This window comes from Ipomoea nil, unplaced genomic scaffold (genome assembly GCF_001879475.1).
Source record: "Ipomoea nil cultivar Tokyo-kokei standard unplaced genomic scaffold, Asagao_1.1 scaffold1509, whole genome shotgun sequence".
Lineage (NCBI taxonomy): Eukaryota > Viridiplantae > Streptophyta > Magnoliopsida > Solanales > Convolvulaceae > Ipomoea > Ipomoea nil.
The window spans coordinates 2,563,819-2,584,099 of record NW_017617937.1 but is presented as its reverse complement, the minus strand read 5'-3'; the positions used below and the strand labels follow the sequence as shown (position 1 = coordinate 2,584,099).

Sequence of the window (20,281 nt, the reverse complement as noted above, 5' to 3'; positions counted from 1 at the left end):
TAATCTGAATTTGAGAAGCATAAAAAGAAAAAAAGAATTTAGCAACTAACTCAGTCTCAAAAGAGTGCTTTTAAATTTACTGTGACAATGAAAATAATAAGAATGTTGATAGTTGTTTAGATGATGTTGGTCATAATGATAAACCAAATGATTTGCTTTTATTTGAGATATCCAAGAAATTGGGATGCCCTCTATTATAAATTAATAGATATTCTTGTGAAAGATAGGTCCTAAAAGAGATTTATCAATAAATAAAGGTCATAACGATAAATTCTCTAGAAGATTTTCGTCAGCATTTTACAATTGATTAGCTTTAACCATTGAAAATGAGATTTTGAAAGAAGTTGATATCAAAAGTTTGGTAGATGATTTTGCGTCTAAATGTGCACGACGCATGTCACTTTTTAAATGAAATTTTAAATGTATTTTTTATACAATTTGAATTTTTGACATAATATTTTGAACAACTATTATTTATATATAAAATTACTTTAAAGAGGGTCCAAATTAAAATATTGCACAGGACCCCAATATTTATTGGAACGGCCCTGCCTTCACCCGCACTGGAACTTAAACATACATACATATATATATATATATATATATATATATATATATATATTGTACTTAAAGTTTAGTGTTTATGTACATTATGATTTAGATTTATGATCATTTAAAATAAATATTATGAACATATATAGTAAATGATAGATGCTATTAAACATTATGCATTGGCTGGCGTCCTTAATGACTTAATATAAAATGATGCTCTTTTGAACCAAGGTCCACCATGAAATGTGGACCACAGAATAATTTGCGATAACACATGACTCAATATTTTATATAATAAAAATAATTATGTATTTGATAATTTAAATATTTGAATTTTAATATTCTTAATAAATAATAAAACTTAACACGTTAGAGTATATCATGTTAAGCGATTAACAAATCACGTGTCACATATTATGGTTTCCTAGTTTGATTCAGAGATTTGGACCTCTTGTCTTCCTCCTTGTAATATTTCTTCTCAATAATAATATTTGTTCCTTTGGTTTTCAAAAATAAATAATAAAACTTGCACATTTTTGAAAAATAAAAAATGGAAAATGGAAAACATTTTCATATATAACTAAATAGTCTTCAAAAGTTTGGGTGGATGTTACAATTTTGTGAAAACGATGTTAGAAATGACATTTTAGACAAAACACTTAATGGGTTTTCATCATAAACCCAATTACTCCGTAATTCTTACGTAGCGTTTAGTTTGCATAATAGACTGAAAAGGAATAGCATGAATATGCCTATTTTACTATTGGAGATCCATTACTTGTGAGGAAGATGACTTGGATTTTTTTAAAGCAACTTGCAGACTAAGGGGTGTGGTAAATAGTTGTTGGTCAATAGTTGTTAGTTGATTGAGTTACTAAGTTTGATTATTTGATAGTATTGGCTGATTGTAGAAATATGTTTGGTCAATTAGTTGTTAGGTGATAGCTCATTATATGAAAAATAACTTTATTAAAAAGTTAATCGAAAAAGTTGCTCGTCTTTTAGAGCAATAAACTGTTATAAAAACTAATTAACAAATACTTATATTAATTATTTATCAAACAATTAATAGTGGATAAACAAGTCAAAATTAATTGATAGGCTAACTATTTTACCAAACATGGCCTAAGTTGTCAATAACAATTTACTTCTTTTGTTTGTTGTGGATTTGTATTAACGGCCACATGTCCCATATACTTCACATGTATTTTTTTTTTTTTTTTTTTTGAAAGTTACTGGCTCTATTACATGTATTTTTCTTAATTCTAATACAATTTATCTTTCCTCAAGGAAAAAGAAAAAGTTTCACATGGCACAATACATCGTGTGTAAATAGTATTATCCACTTAATAACTATTTTTCTTTTATCTCTACGAAATGAAACCACCAATGCAATGATGATAGCCTTTTCGATCATTCGCATGGGCAGCTCAGTTCGTTACAGATGTGAAGTTTGAGAACAATGGTTCAGGATTGAGTCTCACCAATAATAGTGTAAGAGACTCTTTGTACGCAGCAGTAAGCAAAAGTCTAGTCTAATTTACATTCTCACAAATATTCTGTCGAGTCTTTAGTGAATAGTGATTCAATCTTTTGATAATAATGATAGATTTTTCAGTAGTACACATTTTGAAGTTTGCACCGAAAGGACACGGAAAAGCACGGCAGAGTCACCGATAATGGCCGAACGAGAGGCCAGGCGGCGGCCGCGTGCAGCGGAGGCGAATTGGGATTTGGACTTGAGAATATCTCATGACTCATGTAATATCCTCTCCTCCATGCAAAACCCCCCCATAAAGGTTTTGTTGGATTTGCTTTTTTGCGCGCTGTGTTGTCTTTTAGGCTTATCTTCTCCTCACAATCTCTAAAGTTGGACCAAAAAGCTAGAAAGCACTAATAGCCACTTTTGATCCTTCCTTCCCATTTGAGTAAGCCCTTATTACCAACCAATGTTGTGTTTGATTATTGTGCTTGAAATTTGACAACATTTTCGATCGCTCACTTGTTCTTTAGTGCACCCCAAAAGATAAATCTTAATAAAGATTTTGTTTAGTTTCACTTTTAACATGTGCTCTGCATATAGTGTAATGCGTTGAAAATTTCGGAGGTTAAACTTATCAAAATGATCCATCGATTATAATGATTTCACAATTTTGATTACCGACATCTAATTTATTGTAGTAGTTAGTAGGTATAATACAAAATTTGTTAGATGAACTACCACAAACAAGACACACCATCATTGGTCTCAAATTAAAACACCCACAAAATCCTCCTGAAAAAGTATGTCTAAAAGGAAGTAAATGACTATCAATCACAACTACGAGTGAACCCCGATCAATCAATCATGCAGGATGGAGGATTTCGCAAGAAACTTCGCATTTTTATTCAATTCTTTAAAGATGTGCACCGACTAGATGATTCATTGTTTACTCATCATATATATACTTGTACCGACTAGACGATTCATTATTTACTCACTTTGAGAGATTGCTCCCACATTGTGACTGGTGAGACTCGATTCCCTCACTTTTGTGATCAATTGAATTACACATGAAGGCAACTAAATTATGTACATAATCATACCGTTGGATGATATTTGGAGGCTCCTAATAGGGGCGGATCAAATAAATGGTAGTCCACATGGACATTTATACACATTATTGTTGGTAAATGATATTTTGACATTTTTATTTTTATTTTTTGATTAACTTTTATTGATTAATATATGTGTACATTTGGTAAATAATTTTTGAGATAAGTTTTTTGAATCCAAAAAGTTGAATTTGAGAGGTGTCTACAATTTAGGGATAACAACGGGACGGAGCGGGGACAGGGAATGGGGTCTCCGTCCCTGTCCCTGAAATGGCTCCCCATTTTTTGACCCGCCCCGTTTCTCGACGGGGATGGGAAATTATTCACTATCTCCATTCATGTAGGGATTTTTCTGGGACGGGGAATCCATCCCCGGCCCGCCCTTTTTTTTTGAATTATGCCAAGCATTTGCGTATGATTCCTGCAACCTATCTATTCCCCAATCTGCTTCTTCTGATTGTACATTACACCATAACATGCATGCATTTCACCACTAAGAAAAACCTTCATACATTCATTCATTCATGCTACCAATCTAAAGCCTTTATATGTTAATATAACACTATACTACAGTACACTAATTCTTGTGTTTAGACTTTAGAGTTCAGACATATCTTTATTTGCAGAATTGCAGTACGTAATTATGAAATCATATAAATTGATTGAGTTAATCAAAATACTTCAAAAATATAATTACTAATCAAAGCTAATTACTAAATACTTCAAAACTAATTAAACCTAATTACTAATTACTAAATAATAATAATAATATTATACAGGGAATCAGGGTTGGGGTCGGGGTGGGGAATGCCCTCCCCGTCCCCGGCGGGGATAGGGAAATTCTCCCATCTTCACCCCCGTTCCCCAAAAAAATTCCCCGAACCCGCCCCCGTCGGGGCAATGATCGATTTTCCCCGTTGGGGGCGGGTTGAATTGTCATTCCTACTACAATTCAGCGAGAGAATTAGTTATTGTGTTCGACGGTGAAAACCCTAGATATACTAAAAAAAAAAAGTTGAATTTGAACACTTTAATTTTTTTTTTTTTTAAATTAAGTTATTTTAACTCTCACTTCCCTTCTCAAATTGTATGATCTTTTTCACTCAATTTTTAAAATTTTTTATTTTAACTCACCTATTTTTATTTTATTTTAAATTTTAATGTGGTTTATGAAAAATAGTGAAAAATAATTTATTAAATGTTATTTAATTTTAATTTTTATTATTATAACAAATAATTTGAAAATGTTTTTATTCATATGCAATTATTAATAATTAATAATTAATAAATTATTATTATTATTATTATAAATAAATTTACGTCTTCAAAGTCACTTTTTTTTTTTTTTTTTTTTTTGTTATTAGTTAACAGTTGAATTTACTGCACATTTATCCTTGTTAATATTATCAGCTAGATCAAATCATCCACCAATAATATCTTGGAGCTAAAAATCTTTAAATTATGGTAAATTATTGTGTGAACCATAACAAAAAATATATTTTTAATATATTAAAAGTACATTATTTGTGTACTTACTTTTAGTAATCAAATAATGTATTTTTCCTGAATACAATGTACATTTTTAATATACTAAAAATATATTATCTGTATAATGAATATACATTATTTGATAGTATGACTCACACAATAATGATTGATAAATCCTTCGTATGCAAAGTCAAGATGAAGATTGACGGAGAGTTGTTTAGGTGACATGTAATTTATCACTTCTAACGTTTTTAGTAGGAGTTTTGAGGTTACAATAAGTTAACAGAGCTAGCAATGTAAATCTCATCATATATGGGCGACAGAGCTGACAATGTAAAAGAGACTCCTCTGAACTATGAGTTCAGCTCGATCTTGGGTATTTGACCAAATCATCAACAACATTAAAAGAAGCTTTAAGTTTTTTTCAACGAATTCAACTTCAAATTTCTGAAACAGTCAATGAATCAAATTTTTTATTGTATTACTAGAGAAGTTATTTCTATGCCTAATTATAAATAATATTTGATCGTTCCATCAATTTTCAATGTAAACAGCCTAAAAATGATTAATGAATTGATTTATTTATTTTCAAAAAAAAAAAGTTAACAGCCAACTACTTACTACTGTCCACTAATAATTAAATACCGCCGCAACATTAGCGGTTACTACCCGCTGCTCTCACAACAGTGCGAATTTGCTACGTCATCGCTGACGTGTGGCACAGGATCCCATTCCGTTACATTAGCCAGGATCACATGCGGATCATGTCTTACATATTTGTTGCAACTGCTTAGACTAAAGAAGAGTATGTATGTTAAACTATTTGTAGTTTTCCCATTTCTCAATCCTGTAAAAATAACATTGTTTTCTTTTTCTTCTATAAATACAATGATATTCAAATTAATTTTTTTAAAATGTAATTAAAATGTTGAGGGATTGTCACATGAACATATTAGTTTTAATATATAAACGGTGATTTATTGATCTATAATTAACACAAACTGAAAAACTAAATACACATTAACAACTCGTTTAGTACGAAGGAATTAAAATTCTTTTTCAACATAACTCACAAAATTGACAAATTTTTTTATTTTATTTTTTATGTATGATATGAGGGAATTAAAACTCCATTAAATTGCAACTCATTCGATCAATTTTATGAAATTATAAATTCACGTCCCCCATGATTTGTAATTTCATGAGGTGTGCAAAAAAAAAAAAAAAAAAAACTTAAAACTTTTAGACAAAAATATCTCTTCATATCTAACCGTACCTTAAATATTGAATAATAAGAACAAATTAAATATATATTATGATTAATGGTTTATAATAATAATAATAATAATAATAATAATAATAATAATAATAATAATAATAATAATAATAATATTATTATTATTATTATTATTATTATTATTATTATTATTATTATTATTATTATTATTATTATTATTACGCATAACCATTTTGGTATATATACTAATTTACTAGCGGTAAGCGAAACACCGGATAATAAAATTATGTGTTTGGTATTGCATAGTGTTCTCATTTCATTATTATATATGGTGCTACAATAATGTGTTAGTGTGATTCAATCTAATGAAATTCATACACCAAATAGGAAAACACTTTCTTCCTCTACCGAATTTCCCCTATACTATTCCTCTTCATAATGTGGCTTCTATTCATTGGATGATATGAATTGACTAACCTCACAACTAATTAAAAGAAAATAGTTACCAATTAGATAATGTCATGACGAAGAAAATATTGTAGGGGAACTAAAATGAGGGGTATGTAGCATTACTCTACTAAATATACAACAACTGAGTTGTTCTTTTCTTTTTATTGTTACTTTCATTTTTTTAATGCACTCACAGACGTTGCACGCTCTATTACATCCACATAAATTTATGCCGCATTCCCATTGTTACCTACATGTGCTTCCACATTGCCTCCACGGTGACTAACTTATGTATGCCTTCTTAGTGGTCAACTCTCACCATTTACCAAACAACCAGTTGTGAGCAACCATCCCCTTATAATAAATGCACGATCATTATTCTCAATTATGTATGATTGCCCTTCATTCGATCATATTTTGTGTTAGTGTGATTCAATGTAATGAATTCATACACCAAATAGGAAAACACTTTCTTCCTCTATTGAATTTCCCCTATACTATTCCCCTTTATAGTGTAGCTTCTATTCATTGGATGATATGAATTGACTAACCTCACAACTAATTAAAAAAAAATTAGTTACCAATTAGATAATGTCATGACGAAGAAAAGATTGGAGGGGAACTAAAATGAGGGGTATGTAGCATTACTCTACCAAATATACAACAACTGAGATGTTCTTTTCTTTTTACTGCTACTTTCATTTTTTTAATGCAATCACAAACGTTGCATGCTCTACTGCAACCACATAAAATTTATGCCACATTCCCATTGTTACCTACTATACATGTGCTTCCATATTGCCTCCACGGTGACTAACTAGCGTATGCCTTCTTAGCGACCAACTCTCACCATTTATCAAACAACCAGTTGTGAACAACCATCCCCTTATAATAAATGCACGATCATTATTCTCGATTATGTATGATTGCCCTTTATTCGATCATATTTTGACCCACTTTCACTAGGTCCCCTAGTCCAACATCCCTTATCAAATAATATTATGATCTATTCCAAACAAATATGGCTTCTATAGGGCTAACCTAGCCAACTTCATAGTTACTTTCATTTTTTATTATTATTTTTATTATTTTTATTTTTTTTTTTTTGTACCCACGTTGCACTTTCTTCTACATCTACGTAAATTTTATGCCACATTGCCACCGCCTTACGCATTCACTCTCAGCGCTCAACTCTCACCATTAACCAAATTTTATTATTACTCCGTATTTTTTTTGTAATGCACTTGCCCACGTTGCACTTTCTGCTGTATCCACGTAAATTTTTATGCCACATTGCCACCGATGCCCACATGTTCTTCCATGTTGCCTCTACAATGACTAATAACTTACGCTTCCACAGTGACTAATAACTTATGCATTCACTCTCAGCACCCAACTCTCACCATTAACCAAATTTTATTATTATATTATTACTCCGTATTTTTTTTTTGTAATGCACTTTTTTATGCCACATTGCCACCGATGCTCACATGTTCTTCCACGTTGCCTCTACAATGACTAATAACTTACGCATTAACCAAACAACCCGCACACGCAAACATCCCTTACGCATGCACCATCAGCGCCCAACTCTCACCATTAACCCGCCCAACTCTCACCATTAACCAAACAACCAGCACACGCAACCATCCCTTACGCATGCACCGTCAGCGCCCAACTCTCACCAAACAACCAACGCACAACTAGCGCACGCAACCATCCCTTGCACCGTTAGCGCCCAACTCCCACCATTAACCAAACAACCAGCGCACGCAACCATCCCTAACAACCAGCACACGCAACCATCCCTTACGCATACACCGTCAGCGCCCAACTCTCACCAAACAACCAACGCACAACTAGCGCACGCAACCATCCCTTGCACCGTTAGCGCCCAACTCTCACCATTAATCAAACAACCAACGCACGCAACCATCCCTTTATAATAAATGCACGACCACCCTTTATTGGCAAATTGCGATATGGATCATGATCCACATTGTAATATCCATCCCTTATGCATGCACTGTTAGCGCCCAACTCTCACCATTAACCAAACAACCAACGCACGCAACTCTCACCAAACAACCAACGCACAACTAGCGCATGCAACCATCCCTTGCACCGTTAGCGCCCAACTCTCACCATTAATCAAACAACTAACGCACACAACCATCCCTTTATAATAAATGCACGACCACCCTTTATTGGGAAATTGTGATATGGATCATGATCCACATTGTAATATCCATCCCTTATGCATGCACTGTTAGCGCCCAACTCTCACCATTAACCAAACAACCAGCAACCATCACTTCTCTCACCATTAACCAAACAACCAGCAACCATCCCTTTATAATAAATGCACGACCACCCTTTATTGGCAAATTGCAATATGGATCATGATCCACATTGTAATATAAATTATTGATAAATATTTTTAATATATTGAAGGTTAATATTGTAATATAAATTATTGATAAATATTTTTAATATATTGAAGGTTAATTGTTTTTTTTTTGCTACTAACTCTATTAGAGTGTAATATCTGTTCACTGAGATTCAATCTCATGACCTCCCATATAAGAGAGGTTACTACATGCCATACGAGCACAAGGTGCTTGACGAAGGTTAATCGTTAATGTACTAGAGGTTTATTTTTAGACAGTATACTAAAAATGAATCTTAAAAAAATAGCACTCAATATATTAAATATGAATATGTATGTCAGTGGTTCTACTTGCAACGTAAACAATGATTCACATTATATAATGGTTGTATTGCATTCCACTCGACATTATATTGTAGAGTGTGCACTGGGTAAATTTTGTCATGTGACTCTTGCCCATAGCTAACCGACTTAAATAAATAATAATAATAAAAAAAAACTAATAGACTACTTCCACCGAAAAATAAATTTGAAATTTTGTGATTATCAAACTTTAACTAACTAACCAACTTGATTGGATTGTACCCAGCAAAAACTAATGTTTATACTACATAAAACCTAGGAGTACACAATGGTCACAACGATTATCCTGCACCCCTTGTTAAAACTAATTTTACATATGTGGAATTAATTATGTTTTCAATCATATTTAATTATAAACTAATAATTCATGTATATTTAATTAGTATTTAAACTTCTTTTAAATATTAAAAATTGTCAATTACAATATATTGTAAGACTAAATGGGTCTTGTTTGATTTTGATACACAAGTAACACAACTTTTTACTAAGACAAATGCAGTACAAGTCATTTTTTAATTATAAGAGCAAGATTATCAAAACGTGTAAACTAAAGAAGTTCTCAAAAAGTGGATGAATAAATGAATTATGATTCTTATATTTGAAAGTATAAGTTTGATTTATTTTATTTTTTGTATTATAATATAGTATCTGTTCATATATATATTTTTTAATCTATGAAACACAAAGAGTCAATAGATACCAGTGTTGTAAAAATCGCGCCTAGACGGTCCCCCGGCGCTTAAAGGACACCTAGTGATTTTATCAACACTAATAGATACATAAATGTTCAAATTTGTGACCTGTAACTTTTCAATTGGAAAAATAATAATTATATCGTTTCATCATAAATTTTTTGACAAAATACACACATTTAATAATATAAAAAAGTGGTTACAAATTTTTCTCGTAATCCCAAAACGAGTAAAGGATTAGGACCGAACAGTAGAGAAATCTGAATAAAACTCCGCAAAGTCTCCGCAAGTCAATACTCGAATAAAGACAAGGAGTTGAGTGTTGACTGTTGAGAGGAACAGCGGTAGACGCAAGGGACACATAAGAAGAACCGTGGACGTGCACGTGGGGGATCGACGGTGAGCGGTGAGCGGTGACTCGAGTCCCCGTTAACGTGCGCCTCTGCTGCACTCTTTTAATCCCTCCAGCATTTTTTGTTCTCCACATTTTCTCTCCTACACGGCTCTCACTCTCCCCCATCTCTCTCGCGACGCAGAGCTGCCGGCGCCCAAACAAACCCTAGCGACTAGCGTCCGCCGATCAACCGCCGGCGCATTCGATGCTAGCCTTCGCACATAGCCTATCGTGTTGACGGTAATTCTCTTTTCTTCTGCTCCGTTTCTGTTGTTTGGATGTTCACTGTGCTCTGGATTATCTTCTACTCTTCTAGGCTCTCCGCTTTTGTGTAATTTCTTGTCTGGCTGCTGCGGAAGTGCTCGGATTATATTCACTCCACTTCTTTCTGTGTTGTCTATGTGTCGTGTTTCTGTTTCCTTGGCTGTGAAACGGGAGAATTACATGAAAATCAACTTAATTCGTGGTGTTTATGATATAAAACTGATTTGATAATCATTCAATGGAATGATGCAGATGATTTTTTTAAAAAATTCGTTGGTTTTTCTGGCTCTTTGGCTTGAATAATTATCTGTTTGAATAATCCGTGGTGCTATTAAATTTAATACAAGAAGTCTGGGAGTGTCCCGCCAATTTGCATGAGTTTTGATAACCTGGAGAAGTTTTCACTTGATCCAAGGTGTTCATTTATGTATATGTTTACAGAAAAATCCCGATCCGACTTTTATTTGCTTATTCACACTTAGTTTGGTTCCGGAAAGTGATCTATTGTTTAGCACATAAGCAAAGAAACTTAATAAGCAGTTAAGTGGCTTTATCACTTTTTCCTAGTTAGCTGACAAGTTTTTCTTTGGTTAATATGTAATTTATCTTATCTTAGCTAGCTGATTGTATTACTTACTAGTATCCTGAAATTATTACTGATGTGCTTCCGTGAATTTTGGTGGGTTGCATAGCTGCTTTTTGAGTGTTTTCATGTCGTTACTGATTAGCGAGAAGTGAGAACTCTATTCTTACCTAAATAGACTTATAGACATGATTGTGTTGTCCTTTTCTTATTCTTCCGTAACTATGTAAACCAGCCCATATGTTAATTGATGGATATATAATTGTTTTTAGCTCCATGCTTAGTGTATTTTTATGTCTGAAATGTAAAAGAAGTACACTTATAAAAATTTAGGATTTTTGCATAATTATGGACCTTATTGTGTTGGCTGAGCTCCATTATTGTTTTGTGACAAGAGCTGTGCAGTAACTTTATTTGCTATTACAGGATGGCCGGGTGCCAGTTTTTGCTTGGAAAGGAAATTTGCTCTCAAATGATCCATCCATGCAGCTTGTGATTTGATTCAGTTAAATTTTAATCTCTAAGAATGGATCGGTGTGACACATCAGGCTTTGTTAGCGGAGGCAGTCACTGTTCATTTTGAGTCCTTGAATGTATATACTCTAGATCAGGTTCTTTTTTTTAGCTAACCTCAGAAAACTGACAAGCTGTCTTCTTACAAGTGTGAGTTGTCTTGGTGAATTACTGTCAGAGTTTCTAGTACATGGACAATACCCATTTGCATTATACTGCTGCCTTTGCTTCCAAATCAAAGAAGTTCCCTAGCCTTGATGCTGGTGTTAGTTATTCTGGGATGGCTCCCCTTAAGGTTCATGCAGCCCCTCTGTCAAGTCCCTACCCTGGAAGTGGAGGCAAGAGAAAATGTGGTGACTTTGATGGTTGCACGAAAGACATGTCGCTGAGTCTGGGGTTGGGCCACTCATCAAGTTCTTGCACTACTCTATTATCGGGGAAGGATGTGGAACAGGAGTCATCTGTCAGTCTTGGTCTGAGCATTGACCTTAATTTGGGTAACAGTATGGCTCCAAATACAAGAAATGCTTCTACAGAGATTCCCAAGGAACCGGAGGACAAAAGACACACACTGGACCTTGAATTGAGCCTTTCAACTGGACTAGCTGAATCAGATACAACCACTGTCACGCAATTCTCCAGTGCTCATCAGAATAGCTTGGATTTACCAGTCATAACTGCAGTGCAACTTGTGGATGAAGGATCAACATCATCTAGATGGAAGTCTGGACCTCTTGTGCCTCCCTTGCTCACTATGGAGATAAGCCCACCCTTAGATAAACTTCATAGTCTTCCTGTTACCCCAAGCATCCCAATAGCAGCAGTAACCTTGCCAAAATGTTCAACTGGCTGTACTTCTGGGCCTGAAGCCCCATCACGGAGACGTAATGTGAGCGTGAGAACTTGCCAAATTGAAGGATGTACCAGGGGAGCGAGAGGTGCATCTGGACTTTGCATTGCTCATGGAGGTGGCAGGAGGTGCCAGAAAGCGGGCTGTCAGAAAGGAGCTGAAGGCAAGACAGCATTCTGCAAGGCTCATGGTGGAGGTAGGCGCTGCCAATCTCTTGGTTGCACCAAGAGTGCTGAAGGTCGTACAGAGTTTTGCATCGGTCATGGTGGTGGTAGGCGGTGCAGTCACGAAGGCTGCACTAGAGCTGCGAGAGGGAAGTCTGGCTTGTGCATTCGGCACGGTGGTGGCAAAAGGTGCAATATGGAGAATTGCACCAAGAGTGCTGAAGGAATCTCTGGACTCTGCATCTCACATGGTGGTGGCCGCCGTTGCCAGTACCCTTCATGTACAAAAGGAGCTCAAGGGAGCACAAATTTCTGCAAAGCTCATGGTGGTGGAAAGAGATGCACATTCCTGGGGTGCAGAAAGGGCGCTGAAGGTAGCACTGCATTTTGTAAAGGGCATGGCGGTGGTAAAAGGTGTACTCATGAGGGATGCACAAAAAGTGTGCATGGAGGTACTTTATTTTGTGTTGGTCATGGTGGTGGAAAGAGATGTGCAATGGCTGGATGCTCTAAGAGTGCAAGGGGTCGTACAAACTTCTGTGTTCGCCATGGCGGTGGTAGAAGGTGCAAATTTGAAGGATGTACCAAGAGTGCACAAGGCAGTACTGATTTCTGCAAGGCACATGGCGGAGGCAAGCGTTGCTGTTGGGGACAGTTGGGATCGGAGTTTGGTGATCAAGCAACTGCTCCGTGTGATAAATTTGCAAGAGGAAAATCAGGCCTCTGTGCTGCCCATAATGCAGAGGTGATAGACAAGCAAATACAAAGCAGTGCTCCAGTTACCCCAGCACTTCAAGTGCCACAATCCTTCACATTCGGATTTGCTGCTACTGGCTTGGCAACCCATCCACATGGATTGACTAATGCTGCGACTCCACCTGGCTTGGCAACCCATCCACATGGATTGACTAATGCTGTGACTCCACCTGGCTTGGCAACCCATCCACATGGATTGACTAATGCGGCGACTCCACCGCAAGTTAACTTCCTAACTCATAATGCTCCAGTGACGCAATTTTCACTACCAGAAGGCAGAGTTCATGGGGGTGGCTTAATGGCAATGCTTATGGGAGGTAACGCTGCTGGAACTAGCAACGCCAATCAAGTGGGTAATGCCCCATCAGAGCCTGGAAAAGATCATCCTATCCCTCATAGCTGGGTGTAAGTATTAAGTGTATAACATCATCTTGCTGTTAATAAGGTTAGACCTGGTTGATAGCTGTTTTTACTTTTTAGCATTAAGTTATTATATATGTATTTTTAAATTTAGGACTGGGTCATTACTGTTACTGTTTCTTCATTGCATTTGATAGGATAGCCAAGGGTCAAGTTGGAGTCTTATGTGCCATCATGTTGTATATATTTGTATTATATTGGTCAAAGTCCTGTGAATTTGATTTCTTTATATATAGTTGCAACATTACCCAATCATTTCTATCACAACGAACACTTGTCTCTGCATTTGCCCTGCATTATCTAGGTGACATTGTGGAATAACTGCATGTAGCATTAGAAGAAGGCAGGCTAGTGATGGTGAAGGAGCTTAACTGGTTGATCTCCCTCTTCATTGTTTTGTAAACATGATCTAGCCCTTCTTCAATCAATTCCAACACTGTCTGTGGCATTGGCGGTGTGTTTATGTCCACCGATCCATCCAACATTTTCACCACTTCTCCCATTGAAGGCCTCGATCCCACATCGTCCTGTATGCACCAAAACGCCACCATCAATGCTCTTGTCAGCTCTTCTTCTTCCACCGTCCCTTGTAGTCGTCTATCTGCAACCCTTAATGGCGTCCCTTTTGTCAACTCCTGATAAGAATTCACAAAATAAATAGTCAAATCTCAGCATTAGGAGTTATTGTCACTTTTGGTACCACTAGTTTGGTGGCATTCCAGGAAACATGAGTTTCTAAGAAGTACTACCTTGTACGCCCATCCTGGGAAAAAGAAGTCCTCGGCGTCAAAGTTCATGTCAAAATTTCTCCTCCCCCCAATGATTTCGAGAAGAAGCATCCCGTAGCTATAAACATCAGCTTTTACTGTAATGGGGCGATTGCTGATCCATTCCGGAGCCAGGTAACCTCTGGTTCCTCGGACCATAGTCACGACATGAGAGTGCTCCCTCCCCATGAGTTTAGCCAGCCCGAAATCCGACACTTTAGGACAGAAATTCTCGTCCAGGAGGATGTTTTCCGGCTTGATGTCGCAGTGTATTATTCTGTTCCTACATTGCTCGTGAAAGTAAGCAATCCCTTGTGCCGTCCCAAGCGCTACACCAAACCGAGTCGACCAATCTAACAGCTTATCTCTGTTAGTATATGAAGGAAAAATCCACTTGTCTAGCGACCCATTTTTCATGAACTCGTAAACCAAAAGCCTGCCAATACAAGTGAAATCTTTAGCCTATTTTACGATCTAAAATTGTATTGAAATTTCAAGAAAAAATTCATTCACCCACCTTCTTGTCCCTTCAGAGCAGTATCCACAAAGGCGAACCAGGTTGACGTGATGCATGGAACCAATGGTGTTCACCTCAGTTATGAATTCCTTCTCACCATGAGGCAAAACTTTATCAAGCTTCTTCACTGCAATCAATGTTCCATCTCCCAGGCTTCCCCTGAATACACTCCCAAAACCACCTGCCAACATAAAACCATAGCTTATAAATTAAAAGTTCCGTCTGGACAACATTAGCTAAGTTGATCAGACGGTTGATTTGGATTTGTTAAACATTAGCTAAGTTGGTCAGACTATTGATTTGTTAAATATTAGCTAAGTTGGTCAGACTGTTGATTTGTTAAACATAAGCTCCATCGTCTTACCTGTTCCAAGCAAATGAGAGAAATTGTTGGTCCTGCATTGCAAGTCGCGATAAGCGAAGTTTATGGGAGCTCCTGAGAGAATGGATGAGCTTTCCAGGGCCCTCTTCAATGATCTCTTCCGATGAATGTTGATGTACAGCAGACAACATAGGAGTCCAATGAGGAGAGTCATGCTCAACACAATTGGAAGCACTAAAACCTTGTCATGATTGCTCTTATCCGATGATTCCCCGGGTTTCCTCGTTTGGTTTCCTCCTGGGAATGAACCATTGCTCTCCACTTTCACAAACAGCGTTGCGCCAGGGTCTTCGAATCCACCAAATTCCAGGCTCCTGAGCAGCCAACAGTAAGGCTTCTCTTCGCTCAGCCCATTAACAGAAGCAATGCATTCACAATCTGACAAGCAGGCGTTCCCGCATTTGGTTAATGTCTCTTTGTCACTGTAATTCGCTATCACTGATGTCTCCGAGAAGTAGTAATTCGTCTGCTGGACTGTCGCGATTTTGAACTGATCCGTTAGGTTTTCGTGCCGGCGGTCGCATTTTCCGGTCAGGGAAGAGTTCCCGTAACACTGAACGTCGGTTCCGACCTCCGCATTGCTCCCCGGCAAGCATCTGCACGAAGCGTTCGTCTTGGTTCTGTCTAGAGTGCAAATTCCGTTGCCGCAAATTCCGCCGATATCGCAGGGATTCGAAACCGCCGCCCACTCTGGCACCCATTGGCTCGACCCGTTAACGTCGTTGTCCCATCTGTACAGCCTTAAATTCCCGTTAGTCTCGAGGATTAATCGCCGCAGAACGGATGGTCTAACGGATTGGTTGACGGCGGAGAATAATCCGCCGTTAACGTCGCCGTCGTTCTTGTGCACGTACACCGCTCCGTCCGAAGAGGAGCCGTACACGATCCCGAAGCTCCCCTTTTCATCCAAAACCGCAATCACATCCCCCGTCACGTTCGAAATATCCGGCACCGACCAATACGAATAATTCGAGTAAAATTCCGGCGAGGAATCGTAGGTTTCCGGGACATTGTAGGTCAACGCCAGGCTCAGAGAAGCGGGCTGCTGCAACATTTTCAGAGTATAGTATCCGCCGCGGGAAGGGGAAACGGAAGAGATGAGCTCCATGGAGACCGTTAATGGCTGCCCCGGTAGAAGCGTATCAGATGGATGCGAAAAGCTCTGCCAAGCAACGGTTCCCTTCGCGGCGAGTAGAACGAGGTTGCCTGTTTCTGACATGTCCGCCGTCTCGACCCCGGCGTTGGAGGTGTTTGAAGACCAGATGGTGGCGCCGCCGTCCACGAGGGTGAGGCTGCCGGCGTCGTCGAACTCCAAGATTGCATCTCTGCTGACTGGGGAGTTTCTATATTCAGATGATTGAGAGGAGAAAATGAATGGGGTTGACCAAATAGAGTTTATATACACCTGCAAAACCTTTAGTGAAGACTAGAGATGGAGGAAACCTTTTTACTAATTTCTTCCTTATAAGTCTAAAATGCCAATCATTCTCTCATACTATTTTCTATTGTCTACTTTATTGTATGGTTATAGTGATGAACTTTATGCATGAATTATTTTTATATGGAATAAGGGTCAAATATGCCACTGAACTGCACACCAAACTACAATTAGGCCATCGAACTCAAAAAAGATGCAATTAGGTCCCTGAACTACACAAATTTATGCAATTAGGTCTAAAATGACCTGTTTACCTAATTGCATAAATTTGTGTAATTCAGGGATCTAATTGCATCTTTTTTGAGTTCGATGACCTAATTGTAGTTTGGTGTGCAGTTCAGTGGCCTATTTGACCCTTATTCCAATAAAAAAAAGATCATTTTTAATTTCCATCTAAAAACCTACTTAAACTCTAGTTTTGTCGAGTTGGATTACTTATTTCCATGCCACCTTAATGTTTCTTATTTCCATGCTACCTATATATACACTTGATTTTAAAAGTAGATCGAGATAAAGTGGTACAAAAAAAGGATGGTTATACTCACATGTTAGGGGACCAGACCACCGTCCGGTCGCCGGGGAGCTGTGCGAACCAAATTGCGAGGTGAAACCGGTCACGCGAGGTCCCCGTCGGGGAGAACCCAAAAGCGAAAGTTCCATTGTCAGACAACCAAGCCTGCTCATCGTCTTTAGCTAACAATCTTGAGCCCGAGCTAATCCGGCTAGCAATAATGCAGGCACCAGACTGAGCCACAACGATGAAGATCAAAACCCAGTAATGGGGAAGAAAACGAGAATAAGCCATTGTATGTTGTGGTTAACCAGTGAACGAAGAAAATCAGGTTCAACTGGAAAGGGCGGGGGTTAAAGGGTTTATTTATTTGAAGAGAAGTTGGGCGGGGGTGAAGAGTTTCTTTTGGAAATGAATTTGGAGACTTTTTGTTGTTTTTGTGGGGCAGGGAGATGGGAGAGGACAACAGGTGTAGCAAGGTGGGTGAGCTACAACGTTGAAAAAACGCCGGAGGATTGAGTGGTCGGCCGATGGCGATGGGGTGATGTTGTGCCACGTGTTGCTCGGTTTCTTTGTCTGTGTTGCTTTCATATTAGCGCCCCACCGGAATTCCGGCCGGAATAAGTACAGTTGTCCCTACCGGAATCCTTGCCTAACTCCGTACACTTACGGATTCACATTTGCTACTAATGAAAACAGGCTGGTGGGGGGATTCAAACCATATTTGTTGGATAATTGGCACCACATACAAATCCAATTGTTAGCCTAGGTTAAACATTGGAATCGAAATAGTAATTGGAGGTAATAGTATTGCGATTAAGTAAATAAGTCACTTTGTTTGATAATAAATAAAAATTAAAATCAAAATAAATAAATAATTAAAATAAATATATATACATATACACACTGTATATATATTAAAATTTCATATTTAATGCATAGATAATAACCTTTTATTTTTATTCATTTTTTCTCCCTTAATTTTTATTCTATTGTTCAAAAGTAGATGAGTAAGGGTAATCAATTTTGTTATTATTAAAGAATTTGAATCCAATAGTAAGATAAAGTAGACAAACAAACATGATAATATATGAATATCAAACATAGTAAGGTGCAAAAGTCTCCAACCAATCACAACTTAAGGATCCCTCGTATTGCAACAACTTCACTCTTATACTAAATTATATAAAGAATATGGTCTATATGAAATGAATATTTAACCGACCTTTATTATTATTATATATATAATGTTTAAGAAGACAATTTGAAATGTGCAATCAATTTTTTCATCAAAGCATAACAAAGTCTAAGGATATATGGGTGGCTGGGCAAGTAAGCTAAGTTGGAATTTAGGCACTTGAAATAAAGCAACACCATTTGATGGGGACCATTATTTGAATTATTGATAGGGTTTTGGCGTCTCGTAAGAAAATGAAATCAGGTTTAATTTAAGCTGAGTTTTGACTTCACTGCACAAATATGTTTCCCTTTCACTTTTGACAGATAAGTATTGCTGAAAAAGTCATTCTATATCCAAATATAATTTAGACTGCACTTTTTGACCGGTTAAACTATTTCCTTTTTAAAATTCTCAATAACCCATAGGGGTACCAAACATGACAAAAACTTAAAACCTAAACCAGCCTTAATCAAATTAAATTTTATTATCTCGTTTATCTTAAAGTGTTAAGTATATAATATATAAAATTTAAATGCATATTTCGTCTATCAAGTTAAAAGTTTTAATTAGTTGAAACAAAGCATATCTTTAAATTTGAAGAAAGTGGTGAAGACCTCTTGTGCGCAGACGTATACATGTGACTGGAAGGAACTTTGTTAGGAACAAGTGTAATAGTTAGATTTTGATGATACTAAAAAAATTAAGAAGTTTAGGTCCCCAATTATGTTTTTTTTTTTTTTTTTTCATTTTATAGACTTAGGAATTTCTCATATAAACCCAAAAGTTCAACTTTAGAAATGAATTTTACTAACCGAAAAATTAATATACCGGAAAGTAAACTCAATTTAAAAGTAACCTTAGGATAGTTAAGCTTTGGGAGGTTAGTTGTGAATAGTAAATCCTAAAAGGTTAATCTTCGAGATACATAAAGCTGAAGCTCGAGAAGTATAAGACTTGAAGACCGAAAAGGTAAAGACTTGAAGATTCGAAAAATTGAAGACAGGAAGGTAAAATGACCGAAAAGTAAAAGGACATTGACCGAAAAGTAAGGGACCTGAAAGTAAAACTAACCAAATAGTTAGTTGCTTTCAGAAGGTTAAAAGGATCGACTTCTAGTAAAGTCAAATCCAACAAGTCGACGAGGTATGTCACGAAAAGTAACTCCAAAAAGTAAATGATTGTGTTTAGACATTCTCTAGTCCAATAATGATCAACCTCAAAATGCATGTTAAGTAAGAAGAATGCTATCAAGGTTCAAAAAATCCTAGGTACACATCTCAAGGAAGATATCCATAAATAGTCAAGACAAAAGGTGAAGTACAGAAATCAAGGCATCAGGTGCTAAAAGCAAAGCAACGGTTGAAGGGATACCTTTGGACAAAAAAAAAAAAAAAAAAACACTTTTAACAATAATATACTCACATAATCAAATTGTCCTAAGTTTGAATCTTGCTGCTGCCATCCCAATACGATGGTCCAGTAAAATAATTACAATAATATAAGTGCATAGTACAACTATATATGTATAACTTTACAATTACAATACTCTTCAGATTACAAGTACAATAGATGCAAATTTATCTAAGTCACTTCCAGGTCTCAAGAGACAACCCCTTGGGTATATTCCAAAATACCAATACAACCTGAAATCAGATGGGCTGGCTAATTGGCTATAATATATACTTGGTGATTGAGAAAACAGTTTATCAATAATCCTTTGTTTCTCCAGAGGATGTAGTGAAACAGCTATTAGAGTGTGTTGCAGTGTTGAGCACC

At 36.7% G+C, this 20,281-nt stretch overlaps 2 protein-coding genes and 1 long non-coding RNA gene across 3 annotated transcripts; 2 read left to right on the top strand and 1 right to left on the bottom strand.

The window, feature by feature from the left end:
* The first annotated feature begins 1,402 nt into the window (after nucleotides 1-1,402).
* LOC109189103 lies at nucleotides 1,403-20,281 on the top strand. Its single transcript, XR_002055538.1, has 3 exons — nucleotides 1,403-1,528; nucleotides 18,025-18,028; nucleotides 20,271-20,281. It is a non-coding gene; the product is annotated as an uncharacterized LOC109189103 (long non-coding RNA).
* Nucleotides 10,245-13,945, top strand: LOC109189101. The gene is made up of 3 exons (XM_019339842.1): nucleotides 10,245-10,400; nucleotides 11,434-13,402; nucleotides 13,499-13,945. The coding sequence occupies exons 2-3, from the start codon at nucleotides 11,711-11,713 to the stop codon at nucleotides 13,697-13,699; spliced, it is 1,893 nt and encodes a 630-aa protein (XP_019195387.1). The 5' UTR covers nucleotides 10,245-10,400; nucleotides 11,434-11,710; the 3' UTR covers nucleotides 13,700-13,945.
* Nucleotides 13,920-17,656, bottom strand: LOC109189100 (G-type lectin S-receptor-like serine/threonine-protein kinase At5g24080). Its single transcript, XM_019339840.1, has 5 exons — nucleotides 17,360-17,656; nucleotides 15,359-16,719; nucleotides 14,995-15,175; nucleotides 14,460-14,913; nucleotides 13,920-14,345 (listed from the first exon to the last, which is right to left on the bottom strand). The coding sequence occupies exons 1-5, from the start codon at nucleotides 17,617-17,619 to the stop codon at nucleotides 14,007-14,009; spliced, it is 2,595 nt and encodes an 864-aa protein (XP_019195385.1). The 5' UTR covers nucleotides 17,620-17,656; the 3' UTR covers nucleotides 13,920-14,006.